The sequence below is a fragment of the Silene latifolia genome, chromosome 6 (assembly GCF_048544455.1).
Source record: "Silene latifolia isolate original U9 population chromosome 6, ASM4854445v1, whole genome shotgun sequence".
NCBI lineage: Eukaryota > Viridiplantae > Streptophyta > Magnoliopsida > Caryophyllales > Caryophyllaceae > Silene > Silene latifolia.
The window spans coordinates 87,913,165-87,929,524 of record NC_133531.1 but is presented as its reverse complement, the minus strand read 5'-3'; the positions used below and the strand labels follow the sequence as shown (position 1 = coordinate 87,929,524).

General features: G+C 36.2%; 1 protein-coding gene across 2 annotated transcripts; it reads left to right on the top strand.

Annotated features, from left to right (window-relative positions):
* The first annotated feature begins 12,370 nt into the window (after window positions 1-12,370).
* Window positions 12,371-14,879, top strand: LOC141658832 (uncharacterized). Of its 2 annotated transcripts, none has more exons than XM_074465619.1 (4): window positions 12,371-12,727; window positions 13,305-13,606; window positions 13,992-14,114; window positions 14,199-14,879. In XM_074465619.1, exons 2-4 carry the CDS (start codon window positions 13,568-13,570, stop codon window positions 14,727-14,729), a joined length of 693 nt encoding a protein of 230 aa, XP_074321720.1. In that variant the 5' UTR covers window positions 12,371-12,727; window positions 13,305-13,567; the 3' UTR covers window positions 14,730-14,879. The 2 variants fall into 2 exon arrangements, with proteins under 2 accessions (XP_074321720.1, XP_074321721.1); XM_074465620.1 differs by lacking the exon at window positions 12,371-12,727 and adding an exon at window positions 13,001-13,016.
* The last annotated feature ends 1,481 nt before the right edge of the window (window positions 14,880-16,360 follow it).

Below are 16,360 nucleotides of genomic sequence, written 5' to 3'. Positions count from 1 at the left end.
ATGGAGTCCTAAATGTTTAATAACATTCGATGCCAGGTCATGGATAGGACATCCATTGTGTTCCTAGAGTCGATTCTTTTGACTATCGACCGTCTCTTGAGATTAAGGCGCTTTTGGGTGACTTTGGTTTCTTTCTCACGATCGCAGAATCGGGAGGCTAAGTAGATTTTTTCTTGGTCATTTCATACTGTGCTTACATCTGCAGGATTCTAGTTGAGGAAAATATCCAACCCTTATCAGGTATAGTTATTTCTCAGGGTCACTCGAGGAGTTGTAACTGAAATGCATGGCCATGCTCGAATGTTGATTCGTTTATCAGTTAAGTTACTCTCTAGTCGGGGAAACTACTCTTGATATTGATCGCTTGTAAAATACGACCTTTGTTAATTCGGATTTGCAAATTGTTTTACATTGAGTGGGAGAAATTTATAGGATATGAGAATCGGTTATCGCACATACACTTGTGAGGACAAGTGGGAGTTTGTTGGAGCTAGTGTCCTCCACAAATTAGTGTGATAACATTTGTAAATCTCTTACAGGTTCACAAGGGTATACTTCGTATATTTAATCAGTTGATTAACGTTTACCTAATAACGGTTGGCTTGCTAGAAAGTTCGACTTTATTATCATACAGATGGCGGTGATCAACTGGTCCCTAAAGGTCACACCTATAGGATGTGTTTGAGAAATGTGGTTATAGAAATATAATCACATTGATGCCCAAAATGACTAAAAAGTTAGTCAATGTGTTGATGAGATAATTATTTAATAAAATTAAATAATATTAAGTTGAGACAATTAATCACAATTCGTAAATTAAATATAATAAGTTATATTTAGTTAAATATATTTAATGTTAGCTTGGACGAATTAATCTGTTAATTCGTAATTAAATATAATCAGTTATGTTTAATATCAACAAGATGAATGTGTCATAGTGGTAATAGTGAGGGTACACAAACGAAGAGGTCATGGGTTCGATCCTCACTAGATGACAATTCAACATATTTTATATATTTTTGGAAAGACCAAAAATAAGGAGAATAATCTCCTTATTTCGGTCAGTTAGGCCGAAAATTAGGAGAGATTTATTCCTTCCTAATTGACTCCTAATTTCGGTTACTATAAGAAAGAAAGGGTGAAAATTCTTCTACCCTAATTATTTTTCTTTGACCTTGCCTCCTCTCTCATCAGAAAAACACAAAACAACTAAATTTTACAGAAAATTTTAGATCGATTTCTAGCATAAATCAAAGGGCATATCTCATATCGTCTTGGGTGCAACTAATAGGCGAATATCAATTTTGATATTGTTCTTAGGCCAATTTTGCTAGGACCGAAGGTTAATTCTAAATCCTTTATACTTTGTTTATGTATTTTGTTTATGACCATTGATCATCATTGTTAAACTCGTTATAATCCTTCTAGTTTAAGGGAAGTATACAGATTATTTCCCACATGGCATTTCATCAAACATAACATGTGCATAAAGTTGACATCACAACAAGCAAGCAGTTTGATTATGAAAACATATTAGATTAAGCATGAATCATTCCCCATGTTGGTTTCCCTAATTACCCACTAATCCTACCTAAAGAGACTACTCACTCATTATCATGGAGAACATGCCATTAATGGTGTCAAACATAACAACAAGTGTAAACATGATAAGAGAATGAGGAAATAAACAATAAAGAGTAAAGGGTAAAAGAATTATACCAAACTTGAGATGATTCCAAATAATAAAGCAAAGAATAATAGAAGAAACTTGATTGATTGATGAAGAGTTGTCAATTCTCCAATAATAACCCAATAATCTTTAATTACCCAATAATAAACTTGAATAATAAACTTGAACAATAGTTAAGGAAAGATTAATGTGTAATTTGTGGAAAGATTAAAGGATAATCTATTCTAATCTACTCCTAATCTAATCTAAGGAAGGATTGATTTAATCTAAGAAAGCTTGATTTAATCTAAGGAAACTTGATGATTTTATTATTACAAATGGGGTATATATAATAGAGCATCATTAGGTTAAGCAAGGGTAAAGTAGTAATTTAACAATGCTAATTTTTGGGTAGGGAATCGTCGGTCTCAAGAGAGACTCCGGTCTCCTTTTCGCCGGTCTTTGAAAAATATGCGCATCCTTCATAGAACAAGAAGAACACGAAAGTTGCTGTAAGGGAATCCGAGCGGATTGGTCTCGGGACGCTCGAATTCTGGGCTGTGTAATTATTTTTTTCTTTCGGTCTAACAATCCGAGCGTCTTGAGGGGAAGACGGGCGGATTGGGTGAATCCGAGCGTCTTGAGGGGAAGACGGGCGGATTGTGTCTCAGGAATCCGAGCGTCTTGAGGGGAAGACGGGCGGATTGTGTCCCAGGAATCCGAGCGTCTTGTGTCTCGGGACGAGCGGATTGGCGGACAGCTTCTTTGTTTGACCTCGGATTGTAAAACGGACGTCATTTTCTCATCCGGGCTCCTATTAGAGTGATTAAAAAGCCTAGATCACTTGTTTTTTCGACGCCGTTCCATCTAGCATGATTTCAGAGCCAAAGGAGCAACTCTTGGTTTGTTTCCGAGCAATTTCGTCTTGCATTGACTTCCTTCTCGTCATCCTTGCTTTTTAACCCTATGATCCTTCTATATACTCTTTATTCCTACATCCTTGGCCATCATTCTTGTATCCTCTTCATACTAGTCCATCTAATATCGTCCAAAAGATTCTAAATATGCACGGAAGACGGGAATTTCCACCTAATTACCTTCTTTCCTACAATACATACGAAATGCACTAGGAAAGCAAAATAGAAAGCATTTGACGGATAAAATGGCTATGGAATGGTATAATAGTATGCAAAATGGGTTCAATTTAGGGACTAAATGTGCGCAAGTAATGTTCACATCAAATATCCCCAAACTGAACCTTTACTCGTCCCGAGTAAAGAGGTGACAAAAACTAGACCTTTATTTAAACTATCCTAATAATATAACCGATATGAGACAATTAGTAGGTCTCACTCCGCCCCTTCAACTCACAACAAGACAACCATGAGGTAGGATGCCTTCTTGCAAGGCAATGTGGGTCTTGCCAAAATGGCGACACATCCAAGCATTAAAGCACACAACATCAAGTAATGGATGCATCTACAAAAGAATAGCTACTTTCCTCATCTAAGTGGCGGAAATTATCTACAAGGGAAGCAATTCAAGGGTACACACTCCTTCATAGATGCAATTTCTTCAAACTACTAATCCTTCAAGGATACCAATAAATCACCTCCAAGTTGTGTCAAGCTAGGGTACATTTGTCCTCAATCGTTAAATGCTTTTGTCAAGAATAGACTCCCTATGGTGTTAGAAACACTGGAGGATCGCGGAATTCCCCCTCTTGCCTAGACAAGAAGAAGGGTCGTCCCCTCTCTACCATGAACAAAAATGGATACGATGGATAAAGGGATCAATAGATATTTGAGTTTCATTTGGGAGTTTGCTTTGTTGTTGTTTTTCCCCCCAATTTCTTGTGGCATATAACATTTGAGAACACTTTCTTTTTGCCATTTCTTTTGATGTTTGTCATTTTAATACTTGACAACTTTCAACTTTTCTTTGCATTTTCTTTTGAACATTTTCAAAGTCACCCCATATGTAGTGAGGGTGCCTTATATTTGAAGCATATGAGTTTTCATTTTTGTTACTCCTCTTTTCTTTTGATGCAATTTGCAAACTTTTTCAATTTCTTTTCTTTTCTTGAACTCAAATTTTTGAACAATTTCTTTTCTATGCCCATTCCCTTGGATGACAAAATATGGTAGAACATGGATGAATGATGGTTGCATGGTTTCAAGGGTCACCTTAGAATAAACGGTAGCCAAGGAGTTATCACACCACAAGGTACTCTTGACCAGGCCTTAATCCATGGGTCAAAGGATACTAATATGACACATCCTAGGGTGTTTTACAAGTATTCTAACAAGCAAAGTATTAAGAAGAAAAAGCATCTACTAGGGCTTATATACACTTGTCAAGATTCCCAAGTAGACGGTTTCACAAAATTTTTCTAACATGCAAACTACGTGCCATGATGCAACTATCATATATACATCCTAATGCATATGCTTCTACCAACTAATATGTCATATAAACTAAATGCAACTCCTAACAACATATAGATACACAAACCGCAACAACAAAATACACCACATCCTCCTTGACAAGTAAGCCCATCCTTCTCATATGAATAATGAAGAAGAAATGGAAGGGAAATAGAGATGAGAGCGATCATACCAAGCGGTCTTCATTTTCCCTTGCTAATGCCTCAAATGTAGTGTTGTATCTATGTGAGAAGAGAACAAAAGCACAAGTATATACAATTCTACACTACTAAATTAAAGAACATGTTTTTGGTTTTTGAAATTTTCAAATTTTTATGGATTTTGTTTTTATGAAATTAAAAGACATATTTTTGTGATTTTTTGAAATTTTCTAATTTTTATGCATTTTTGGAATATAAATTCCCATCTCCTACTTTATTTTGGACATTGTCCTCAATGTACATGTAGGAGTAGGAATAAAAAAGGAAATACATGTTTTTGGATTTTTGATTTTTTGAAATAAAGTACAATTGCAATGATATGGTATGAAGGAATGCATGCTCTAATAACTAAATGCAATTCTATATGAGATATATAACAAATGAATGCAATCTAAACTATACTATGTGATGCATGTTTTCTAGTAAACTATGGTCACCTATGATCAAACCTCCCCAAACCGATTTAAACACTATTTCGAGTGTACAAAAGAATATGATTGGTCATTAGTAACTATGCATGAATTCTAGTCTATATGAAACTAACTACATGAATCGTGTGAGATATATATAATGCAACTATACTGATGCCTGTCGTTGTGTGCACCAAAAATAATATTTATAATCCAAACTACTACTATAGCTAGTGGCAGTCAGGGTCGAACCATATGGAGGCGATGTAATTAATAATTGTCGGATTTTAGTCTTTAAAGTAACAAGTGAGTGGGGGTTTGATTTGATTTGGTCTATATCTAAAGGCAATAAAAGACAGTAAACTAAATAAACGGATGAAATCAAATATTAAAAGGGTACTAAGATGGTCGGTTCACTATAGTTTCGGCGGCAGTATACTAGGTAGGTCTAAACCAAACACGTGAGACGGGAAAATAAGAAGTCCTCTCGGTCCATTCTCAACAGGTAGCATCTTTCGATCTCGCTACAGGTCCCTAATATCACTAATACTAACTTTCGTCCTGAAAAGTGATTTAAAAGGCTAATTTAACTCATCTCTCGATCTTATTAATTTAGTCGTCTTAATTAGGTAGGCTATCTCCCTTCTCTATCTTTCGATCTTTCTTGGGTCGGTCAATTCCTAAACATTCAACTAGTCGCGTGCACTAGGTTCGTCAAACATATGAATTAAATTAATTAAAACGAAGGTAAAACTCACGTGGCCAGTCGATCGACCCGGGAACCCAGTCGATCGACCGTGGCGCGATTCCAGGTCTCCCTATTCTATTGCCGCCTATACTACAGATTCCCTACATCCTAACACAAGGGTATTTAGCTACTCATACTAGAAATAATGACAGCAGTAAACTTAACAATTAAAACATTCGAATTCATACTTAAATTAATTAAATGAACAATTAACATAAAACAATAATTTGGCTTCGGGAGATCTAACCTAGCAATTCTATACTACGAAAGAAAGCAATAAACTGAATATTAGAACAGAAGAATACCGTATAGAGGAATTGTAAAGGAAAGATCAAAACCGAATGCAAATAGAAACTTTATTAATGAAAGAACAATAATCTGTAGAACCCTAATTATAAATGATAAACTAAAACTGAATATAAAACTGGATTCCCCTTATGAAAACATCAGGTTACGTTATATAGGAATATAACATAACACTTATTCCTAAACCTAATATACAATGGGCTTTGGAATTCTCGTTCTATTTCTTTAATTTGCGCATCAGCTTGTATGATGGTCGATCGACCATGCAAGGCAGTCGATCGACCGGTCTGTGCTGAACAGTAGCCTCTGATCTTCATGCTCTAGTCGATCGACCATAGGAGGCAGTCGATCGACTGGAGTAGTTGGTACTTGGCTTCTAATTCTTCACAAAATTATCTTTCAGGCATCAAAATGCGCACCAAGTTCATTTCTTGAGTAAATACTTCACGTCAAATGCAATGCAAAGTACTCGAGGACGGATTTAGCTTGATTTCCGCTGGATTTTTCACATTTCTGTAATAATGTACAAAAACACGAAAGTAGACGGAAATGGGGAGAATAGTAGCATAAACTACATAAATGAGCTCCGAAATGCGTGTAAAATAGGGTGTAAAACATCATATAAATGACACGCATCAAACTTCCCCAAACCAAACCCTTGCTTGTCCCCAAGCAAGAACTAGACTCGATCCTAAAACCTAATGGAACGAGTTCAATCTCAGAGCGAAATGCAAACCGAATAGCCTAAACCAATTTAATGCAACAACTAACAATCAATTAGCAATATGAATCATGCTAACGAGTTATGTAGTCGTTAAAAACTTACTGAACCGTCAATTGTAGAGACTTAACAAATCGGACTCTCACGGGTCGCTCATATCACACATAAATACAGGTGAGTATATGTAAAGATAGAAAGAATTCATTTTGTAATGACACTCACCTAACTACGACCTATAAGAACATGCCTGCAATATAATATGAAAATAATCTCTACAATCGTACTTATGCATTCCAACCAATCAAATGACCATGACACATGCCGAGGTAAATATGGATATGTGAGGTATGGGTAAGAAGAGGCTAAGATAAATTTGGATAAAAACAGAGTTAAAAGCCAAGCTAGTAACTAAGGGAACCAAATCATAACAACTTCCAACTTCTTGCTCAAAATTTTAATCGAAACGGTGCTAATAGCAAGCACAAAACTCACAATCTCCATAATTAATCAACTCCCCATAAGATGATAATAGAGCATGGGATTAAAATCACCAACTGATCAAAACTCTAACCACGTGATTTTGATTTTCTCTTTTCTCGGGCTTCGGTCGATCGACCAAGATGGCCAGTCGATCGACCGCCCTCTACAGTATAGCACTCATTTTTTCCTTTTTTTTCCTTTTTCGAATCATTTTTCTTCTCTCTTTTTTTTTTCAATTCTATTTTTTCTTTTTTCTTTCCTTCCTTTTTCATCTTCCCATCAACATCTCAAAAGAGCGTATGCAACCAAAAATGAAGTAACAATCCCAAGAATGTAAACTACTAGCTTGACAAGGGCAGGCTAAATGTAGGATGTAGTAACGGGACAAAAAGGCTATTTCTGGCAGTGTGAGGCTTATGGGAAAAAAATGAATAATGGGATTACCTCTTCCACATGTGTCAACTAACCACGAACCCGAATGCATACAGATATTAAGCAGATTAAGTTCATATTTATGCAAATTTGTGTAACATGTCTTATAAGGAGTAACTACTCACAATCCTAAACAAACTGGTCATGGATAACACCAGTTATAGGCTCTAAACCTCAGAATATGATGCAGTTTGCCAAAATTCTAAGTCAACTCTCAAGTTCAGCAAATAATTAACGAAAATTCGTAGATTATGCATATGATTCTACTAATAACATGTCAATTAGCAAGGCTTAGGCAAAAAAACCAGCTGAAAATGCAATGTCATCATTGAAATACTACCGTTCTGACTCGACCTATATGCTAAAATAAACGTGCATTTTTTTGAAATTATTGAATTTTTCAATTTTTTTGGTTTTTCTGTATATATAAGAGAAAATGAAATAACAATGCTAGACAAAAATGTAAACGTGAATGCAAGCAAATGAAATGCGACGCAAAACCCTTCCCCAAACCAAATCACACAATGTCCCCATTGTGCAAAATTATGTAATGAAATAAAAGGAAAATGGGAATTTGCGTTAAATTAACTAAACATGACATGAAGTAAGAACTCGGAAACTCACAAGACTTTAAGCACAGCAAAAGGAAACCTCCCCAAACCAGCGTGAGCTAGGAGGTTTCAGTAGCTAGCAGTGCTACCAATAAGTACCTGAAAAGAACAAACAAAAGTACCACGCATAAAACCGAGAAAACAATTTATGAAACGCAAAATTATGTATAAAATAAAGAAATGGAAGAAAACAGAAATGAGTCGGAGAATAAAGTGGAGAAAAGGCTCCCTCAACTCCGCAAATCGATCAAACACAGCAGGGGAATGATTGAAAACAGGTACAACAGCGCAGGGTGGTCGATCGACCACATCACCCAGTCGATCGACCAGGGTGAACAGGAACAGAAGCTCCTGGAAGTCGCAGCTCAGTCGATCGACCATACTGGCCAGTCGATCGACTGAAAAACCTGCTGTAAGTTCTAATTCATGGTGTTGATCATACAAACATGTTTACAAAGTTGCAAGCAATTAATGTTGTAAAGGAACCGAGTTGGTTTATGTCTTACGGTTCATAGGAAGAGTTGGGTCCCGGAGCCGAATCGATTAGATTGTACAACACCTACAAGTCGACTTACTTTCCTCCTATTCGCCTTCTATGCATGATCTAACAAGACTCGAGTTGGTTTATATCTTACAAGTCAAGTTGAGTAGCTAAGAGATGGTTGTAAATGCAAGGATTCATAGGCTTGACATTTCATCAAACATAACATGTGCATAAAGTTGACATCACAACAAGCAAGCAATTTGATTATGAAAACATATTAGATTAAGCATGAATCATTCCCCATGTTGGTTTCCCTAATTACCCACTAATCCTAGCTAAAGAGACTACTCACTCATTATCATGGAGAACATGCCATTAATGGTGTCAAACATAACAACAAGTGTAAACATGATAGGAGAATGAGGAAACAAACAATAAAGAGTAAAGGGTAAAAGAATTATACCAAACTTGAGATGATTCCAAATAATAAAGCAAAGAATAATAGAAGAAACTTGATTGATTGATGAAGAGTTGTCAATTCTCCAATAATAACCCAATAATCTTCAATTACCCAATAATAAACTTGAATAATAAACTTGAACAATAATTAAGGAAATATTAATGTGTAATTTGTGGAAAGATTAAAGGATAATCTATTCTAATCTACTCCTAATCTAATTTAAGGAAGGATTGATTTAATCTAAGAAAGCTTGATTTAATCTAAGGAAACTGGATGATTTGATTATTACAAATGGGGTATATATAATAGAGCATCATTAGGTTAAGCAAGGGTAAAATAGTAATTTAACAATGCTAATTGTTGAGTAGGGAATCACCAGTCTCGGGACGCTCGGAATCTGGGCTGTGTAATTATTTTTTTTCTTTCTGTCTTACAATCCGAGCGTCTTGAGGGGAAGACGGGCGGATTGGGTGAATCCGAGCGTCTTGAGGGGAAGACGGGCGGATTGTGTCTCAGGAATCCGAGCGTCTTGAGGGGAAGACGGGCGGATTGTATCCCAGGAATCCGAGCGTCTTGTGTCTCGGGACGAGCGGATTGGCTGATAGCTTCTTTGTTTGACCTCGGATTGTAAAACGGACGTCATTTTCTCATCAGGACTCCTATTAGAGTGATTCAAAAGCCTAGCTCACTTGTTTTTTCGACGCCCTTCTATCTAGCATACTTTCAGAGCCAAAGGAGCAACTCTTGGTTTGGTTCCGAGCAATTTCTTCTTACATTGACTTCCTTCTCGGCATCCTTGCTTTTTAACCCTATGATCCTTCTATATACTCTTTAGTCCTACATCCTTGGCCATAATTCTTATCTCCTATTCATACTATTTCATCTAATATCGTCAAAAAGCTTCTAAATATGCACGGAAGACGGGAATTTCCGCCTAATTACCTTCTTTCCTAGAAAACATACGAAATGCACTAGGAAAGTAAAATAGAAAGCATTTGACGGATAAAATGGCAATGGAATGTTATAATAGTATGCAAAATGGGTTCAATTAATTGAAAAGTTGAAGGCGATGAGGAAGGGTTGGTACAAGCGAAGCATTTTTTGGGAGCTTCCTTATTGGACGACATTGTTAATTCGACATAACTTGGATGTCATGCACATTGAGAAGAATTTTTTTGAACAATTAATTCATACAGTGATGGATGTAAAAGGAAAAACATCCGATACTCCAAATAGAAGAAAAGACTTACCTTTATTTTGTAATCGGCCAAATTTAAATATTCGTAACAATGGGGAAGTGCCAAAAGCTCCTTTCACTCTAGATAAGGATCAAAAGAGGGTCTTGTGTGAATGGGTATCTAACTTGAAGTTTCCAGATCGGTATGCATCTGACTTGAGTAGATGTGTCGATTTACAAGGCCTTAGGTTGCGTGGGCTCAAAAGTCATGATTGTCACGTGTTCATGGAGCGTTTACTACCTGTCGCGCTGAAAAGATTGTTGCCGGTTAACGTATGGAACGCAATAACTGAGATAAGTCGGTTTTTTCGACACTTGTGTGCTTCAACTATAAAATTTGATGAAATGGAAAGACTAGAGAATAACATTGCCGAGATACTCTGCAAATTAGAGAAAGTTTTTCCACCTTCATTTTTCAATTCAATGGAGCATTTACCGGTCCACTTGGCATATGAAGCAAAAGTCGGTGGTCCTGTTCAATATAGATGGATGTATCCATTTGAGAGGTAATGTGTATAACTCACATATAACAAACTTTAATAACGTTATATATCTATATAACTAATTTTACTATTATATACTATATAACTAATTTGAAAAATACTAGGTTTCTCAATCATATAAAGAGAAAAGTTAAAAGTAAAGCTCGGGTGGAAGGTTCCGTTTGCAATGCTTATTTGATCGAAGAGATATCCAACTTTTGTGCTCTATACTTTGAAGATCATGTAGACACAAAAATAAGAGATTTGGAAATTGGAATAGAAGAGCAAGTTGAGCCAAATCTCCCGGATCTTTTCAAACCCATCAAAGGAGGTCCGTCCTCAAAAGGTCGTAAGAGGTACTTAGATGGTAAAGAGTATGATCGTGCTCACTTGTATGTTCTTTGTAATTGCGAAAGCCTGGGAGATTATGAAGAGTAAGTTAACTCACTTTTACCTTTTCCAAATATCATGTTGAATAGAAAAGATATTTTATGCTAAGATATATTTCGTAGGAACTTTGAGGAATTCATCTCTGAACAACATCCAAACTTAAGTTCCAATGAAATTTGGAGTACATATGAAGAACAATTTCCGGAATGGTTTAAAAACGAAGTGAGTTAAATATAAATAATTGTTTACGCACAATTTAGTTATATCCACAATATTCATATATTAACATAATTTATTTCAAATAGGTTCATACATCAAACACTGAAGATGATTTATTACAAGCTTTATCGATGGGTCCTTCTAGTATGGTGACAACTTGGAAACGTTTTTCTCTTAATGGTTTTAACTTCCACACTTTTAAATATGGGAAACACAAAACTACCATGAATTACGGTGTATGTGTTGATTCTATTGATGGTATGGAGTATTACGGTATCTTAGATGAAATTATTGAGTTGACTTATGTTGGTTCACGACAAACTTACAAAACGATCTTGTTCAAATGTAATTGGATGGATAACTCGGCAAAAGGCATGAAGGTACATGAACAGTACAAACTTGTAGAAGTGAATCACACTAAGAAGTATCCAAAATATGATCCATTTGTGTTTGGGTATCAGGCTCAACAACTTTATTTTGGTCATTATCCTAGTACAAAGAAAGATAGAAACCAATGGTGGGCTGTATTCAAAACTAAACCGAGATCAGAATTTAATGCTCCTATTCGTGAGGATCTTTCTGTATTTCAAGAAGTTGTCCATGCACGATCCTCCGACATTATCTACGGTAGATGATTGTGTTGAAAAGGATATGAATACAGAATGGGAAGGGGAAGGGGAACCAGAGGATGAACAAATAAGTGATGGGGAAGGAGAAATGGTACAATATGATATTGTTGTTGTTGTTGATGATGATGATGATGATGATGATGAGGAGGAGGAGGAGGAGGAGGAGGAGGAGGAGGATGAGGGGGGGGGGAGATGAATATGAATATGAAGATGAAGGTGAAGGTGAAGGTGAAGGTGAAGGTGAAGGTGAAGGTGAAGATGAAGATGAAGATGAAGATGAAGATGAAGATGAAGATGATGATTATTAAGATGTTTTTCATTTCTTTTATAATCTGCTATATGTCCTATTTTATCTAATTAAAAATATAGTCTCGTGACTTGCAAGTTGTGTTCATATTTATTATTTAATGACTCGGTCTTATACTTTTTTCTCCTACTTCAGTCTACATTATCCCTTCTTACATATGGCTGTAAAGTAGAAAGCCAAGATCAAGTGTTTGATTTGAGTTCATGTTCAGGCATAAGTTTTAACCATTTTCAGCATTCTTGTTTTTTAGATAATAATGGCAGGTAGGAGTAGATCACGAGGAGGTGGAGGATCCCGCGGTGGGAGGGGTCATGGCAATGTCTCATTTCGTCGCGAATTGTCTCATTCAATGGAGGTTAATACTCCTACTCGGGACGAGCAAGAGACTCAACAAGAGCAAGAGCAAGAGGAAGACCAAGAGCAAGAGGAAGAGATACGTACTTTATCCACCACAGATACACAGTCACTGCCCACTCTCGCCCCTGACCATTTTTGGTAAGAAATTAAGTACATGTATTATAATTAGCCCAAAGCTCGTTAATACGTTATTTGAGTTTATTTTCAATCGTTCCAATTTGTCTTTTTGTACAGGTTTGGAAGACGATGTGTATCAAATGCAATTGGTGAGTCGATTAGGCAGTATTACCGTTCACCATACATGAACTGGACCGAGACTCCTGAATCTGTCCAAGATAGGTGGTCGTATGTATCTTCAATTGCATTACCATATTTATGAGTCAGTCAATTTGAAAAACATGGTTGTTGAATGTTCAATAACTTTCGCGTATGTATCTTCAATTGCCATACCACACAAGTCACAATTACCATTCAACTTTATCACCTAATCCCCTTATCCATTTATAGCTACAAGCAGGCTTATATATTCCAATTGTTTGCACTCCAAACTCATACATATAGCCTTGTTTCATCTTGTCTTTAACTTTTCATGATTATTTATAGTTATTACCCAAAAAATAGTATTATTAGCTACATTGGGGCTGATAATTTGGATTAGTTGCATTAAGTCATCTTATACACTTAAACTGATTTTTACTCATATTGTTACTTGCAGAATTATTTCAAATGGGAGAGTGAATTTGATCGTCGTGTACGAGATGGTTATAATGAGTATGCTGCAAAGCGCCTCAAAGGAATTGTTAGCCACGCTGGAAAACAAATTGAGACTAATGGGAAGAAACCGAAGTGGATAAATGAGATCGTGTATGCTCAGCTCAAGGAAAGAAGACAAGAGTGGGGTTCATAGAGAGGTCTGAGAGGGCTAGCAATAACAAGAAAGCTTCTGCTGAGGATGGCGTTATTCCTTCAACTCACCATATGGGCTCTATCTCTGCTTTGGAGACCGCACTCGAAATGGTTAAGTCCTGACTTTTTTTATTGAACTTCCTATATTTGCAATTCGTTTTATTAAATTTGTTGTTGCTTATCACAAGTGAATATGGAACAGGGGCTTTTTCGTCCATGAATGAGCGAAAAGCGAGTGACCGAACGGGACAGGGACAAAAATGAGTCCCAATAATTTTGGTGGCCACGTGCAATCATGTTTATCATAGATTAGACAATTAGATTAGATTAACTAGCTTACTTGGTGACCTAAATTTGACTTACAACTCTGATTCTAGTGTAAAACTGGCCAACTACTTAACAAGTTGCCTGGCTGATGTTGCGATTTGTAAGAGTGTTTGAGACCTGATAGTTAACAAATAAATGACTGGCCAATTATTTGTTTACTACTTTTCAGACTAAAGCAAACCAAGGGAAGTTACCTGCTGCTCCAGATTTGTTCTTTCGTATTCATAGTGTCGTAGTGGATGCTGCAACTGGAAAAAGAGAACTAAAATCAAATAAAGACAAAGAAGTTTATGTGAGTACGCCTTTAAATTGTTGAGATTTATTTATCGCCTTATATTTATTATGCTTATATACCTATTAATATGCGTTTTCGTAGGGCAAATATAATGAGAAGCTCAATGAAGCCGGAGAGAATGAAGACGGACAGCTAGAGAATGCAGACACAGAGAATGAAAACGGAGATAATCAAGTTTCAGAGAATGTAAAAAAAGATGCAGTCTTTTTGAAAGCTGTTGGTGGGCGAAAGAAAGGACAAGTAAACGGACTTGGGTGCGCTGATGAATTGTTCTATAAGAAGACGACAAGAAACAAACGCACATCATCTATGGCTGCTACTTCCTATTGTCCTGGAGTGGTGAGGCAATTAGAGGAACGAGTACAACAGTCAGAGAAGGCGCGTGAACAATTAGAGAAAGCGAATGAAGAAATAAAGAATGCGCGTGAAGATGACCGCTTACTCTTTGACCAAAGATTGGAAGCACAAAAAGAAGAAATGATGAAGAAAATGAAGGAACATTTTCAACTAATGCAACAACAATTTAGTTGCCACAACAACATTACTCCCCGTCGTAACCTCGATGAGGACCCGTTTGGTGGTAATGGAGGTGCTACAATGCAAGTGAGTTAGAAGTTATTAGACGTTAACTATCTGTTAAGTGTTCGATTAGTAGACTTATATGATGTTTGACGGATGGATTAGTTGCCAAGTATATGTAGTATCTAAGTGTATGGATTATTTTGGTTTAGTTATAATATCAGACTTTTTCGATTGAAATTTTATTGGTGGCCTTCCGATTTGTGTTCGTAGCTAGATATTGATTTTATGCAGGGTCAGTAAGGGAAAAAAAGGCAGCGGCTGGAACATGAAACACAGATTTGGGACTACGATTTAACATATTGAGACCGTTGGTGGTCTCAAACAATCTGTTAAAGTTGAGACCAACAATTAAAATTTTGAGACCGCAAATTGGTTGTAAAATAGAGACTGGAGGTTCATTTTTGAGACCGCCAAAACAGTCTCAACACCACTTTAAAATTGTTTTATGAAGACTAATTGAGACCAAAGACAGTCTCAAATTAGGGACCGTCAACTGCTTTTGAGACCACATTTGTTGGTGGCTAATTTGAGACCACTAGCAAACCGGATCCAAAAAAATGAATTTGTTACCAGCTTTTCGGACCGTCTTATGTCGGTCTCAAAAATAAAAAATCGGTCGCAAAAGCGCTTTTGAGACCGCTTTTCCTACATTTGAAACCGCTACAGGCGGTCTCAAAAACGCGTGTTTCTTGTAGTGCCCTTAGGTCATACCTAAAGGGTGACACTCTTAATTGTTTATTTAATTGATCGTATGTCGATAGGAGTTAATTAAATTGCTTAAAATTTACGGACGATTTTGGAAGTAATATTTACGTGTCTTATTGTAATTTAATTATAATAAGATACGGTCTAAGTAATCTAATTGTTTTATTACTTAGATGAAATTATTGTTTACGGAAACAATAGAAACGGAATGAATAAATTATTATAAATAGAGAATGTTGTAGTTTATAATTCGGAAACACTTTTTCGGTACAAGTAATTACGAATTACTAGGTTATTTTAATAAGTGACATATTTTATTTTTAATTGTTAAAAATACATTTTATATTTATAAGATGTCATGTAATATGTCACATGTGACATATTGACAAGATCACAAATAAAATTGACTCATCCATTTTATGTGTGTACCGAAATGGAGGGGGTCTTTTAGAGTTTTTATTGTGTTGTATTATAAGTGAAAAATACAATAATAATAATCTAGACCTAGCCTTGCATGCAAAGCTTTATCATGGGAAGAAAAGGAGAGCATGCATAGGGCTTTTCCCCTCCCTCATGTCCGGTTTTTCCATAAGAAAGAGCAAAAGGTTTTTGCTTAATTTTTACTCTTACACTACAATATATGCTAGTGTAACATTCATTCAAGAGACATCATAAAACTTATAGAAATATAAGAGAAAAAAATACTCCAATTCTCCCCTTCTCTTGGCCGAATAAACAAGAGAACAATAACAAGGTTTGGGTCAATTTTTAGTGAAGATTATTATTATTCTAGATCAAGTAATATTAATCCATTAAGAGGTTATCTTGGGTATAAGTCTTTGAGTGGGATTCTAAGCTTGAATCCTTGTTCATCCAATATTAGGAAGCTCAAGAGCAAGTGAGTAGAAGAACTCACTTGTGCCCAAAATCTGAAACTATCATAGTAAGGATTGATG

Bases quoted from the DNA above. Each gene is read 5' to 3' on its own strand.
- LOC141658832 (XM_074465619.1), top strand. From the start codon at position 13,568: ATGGGCTCTATCTCTGCTTTGGAGACCGCACTCGAAATG. The intron at 13,607-13,991 runs GTTAAGTCCTGA...ACTACTTTTCAG, and splicing joins TGGAGACCGCACTCGAAATG to ACTAAAGCAAACCAAGGGAA. The intron at 14,115-14,198 runs GTGAGTACGCCT...GCGTTTTCGTAG, and splicing joins ATAAAGACAAAGAAGTTTAT to GGCAAATATAATGAGAAGCT.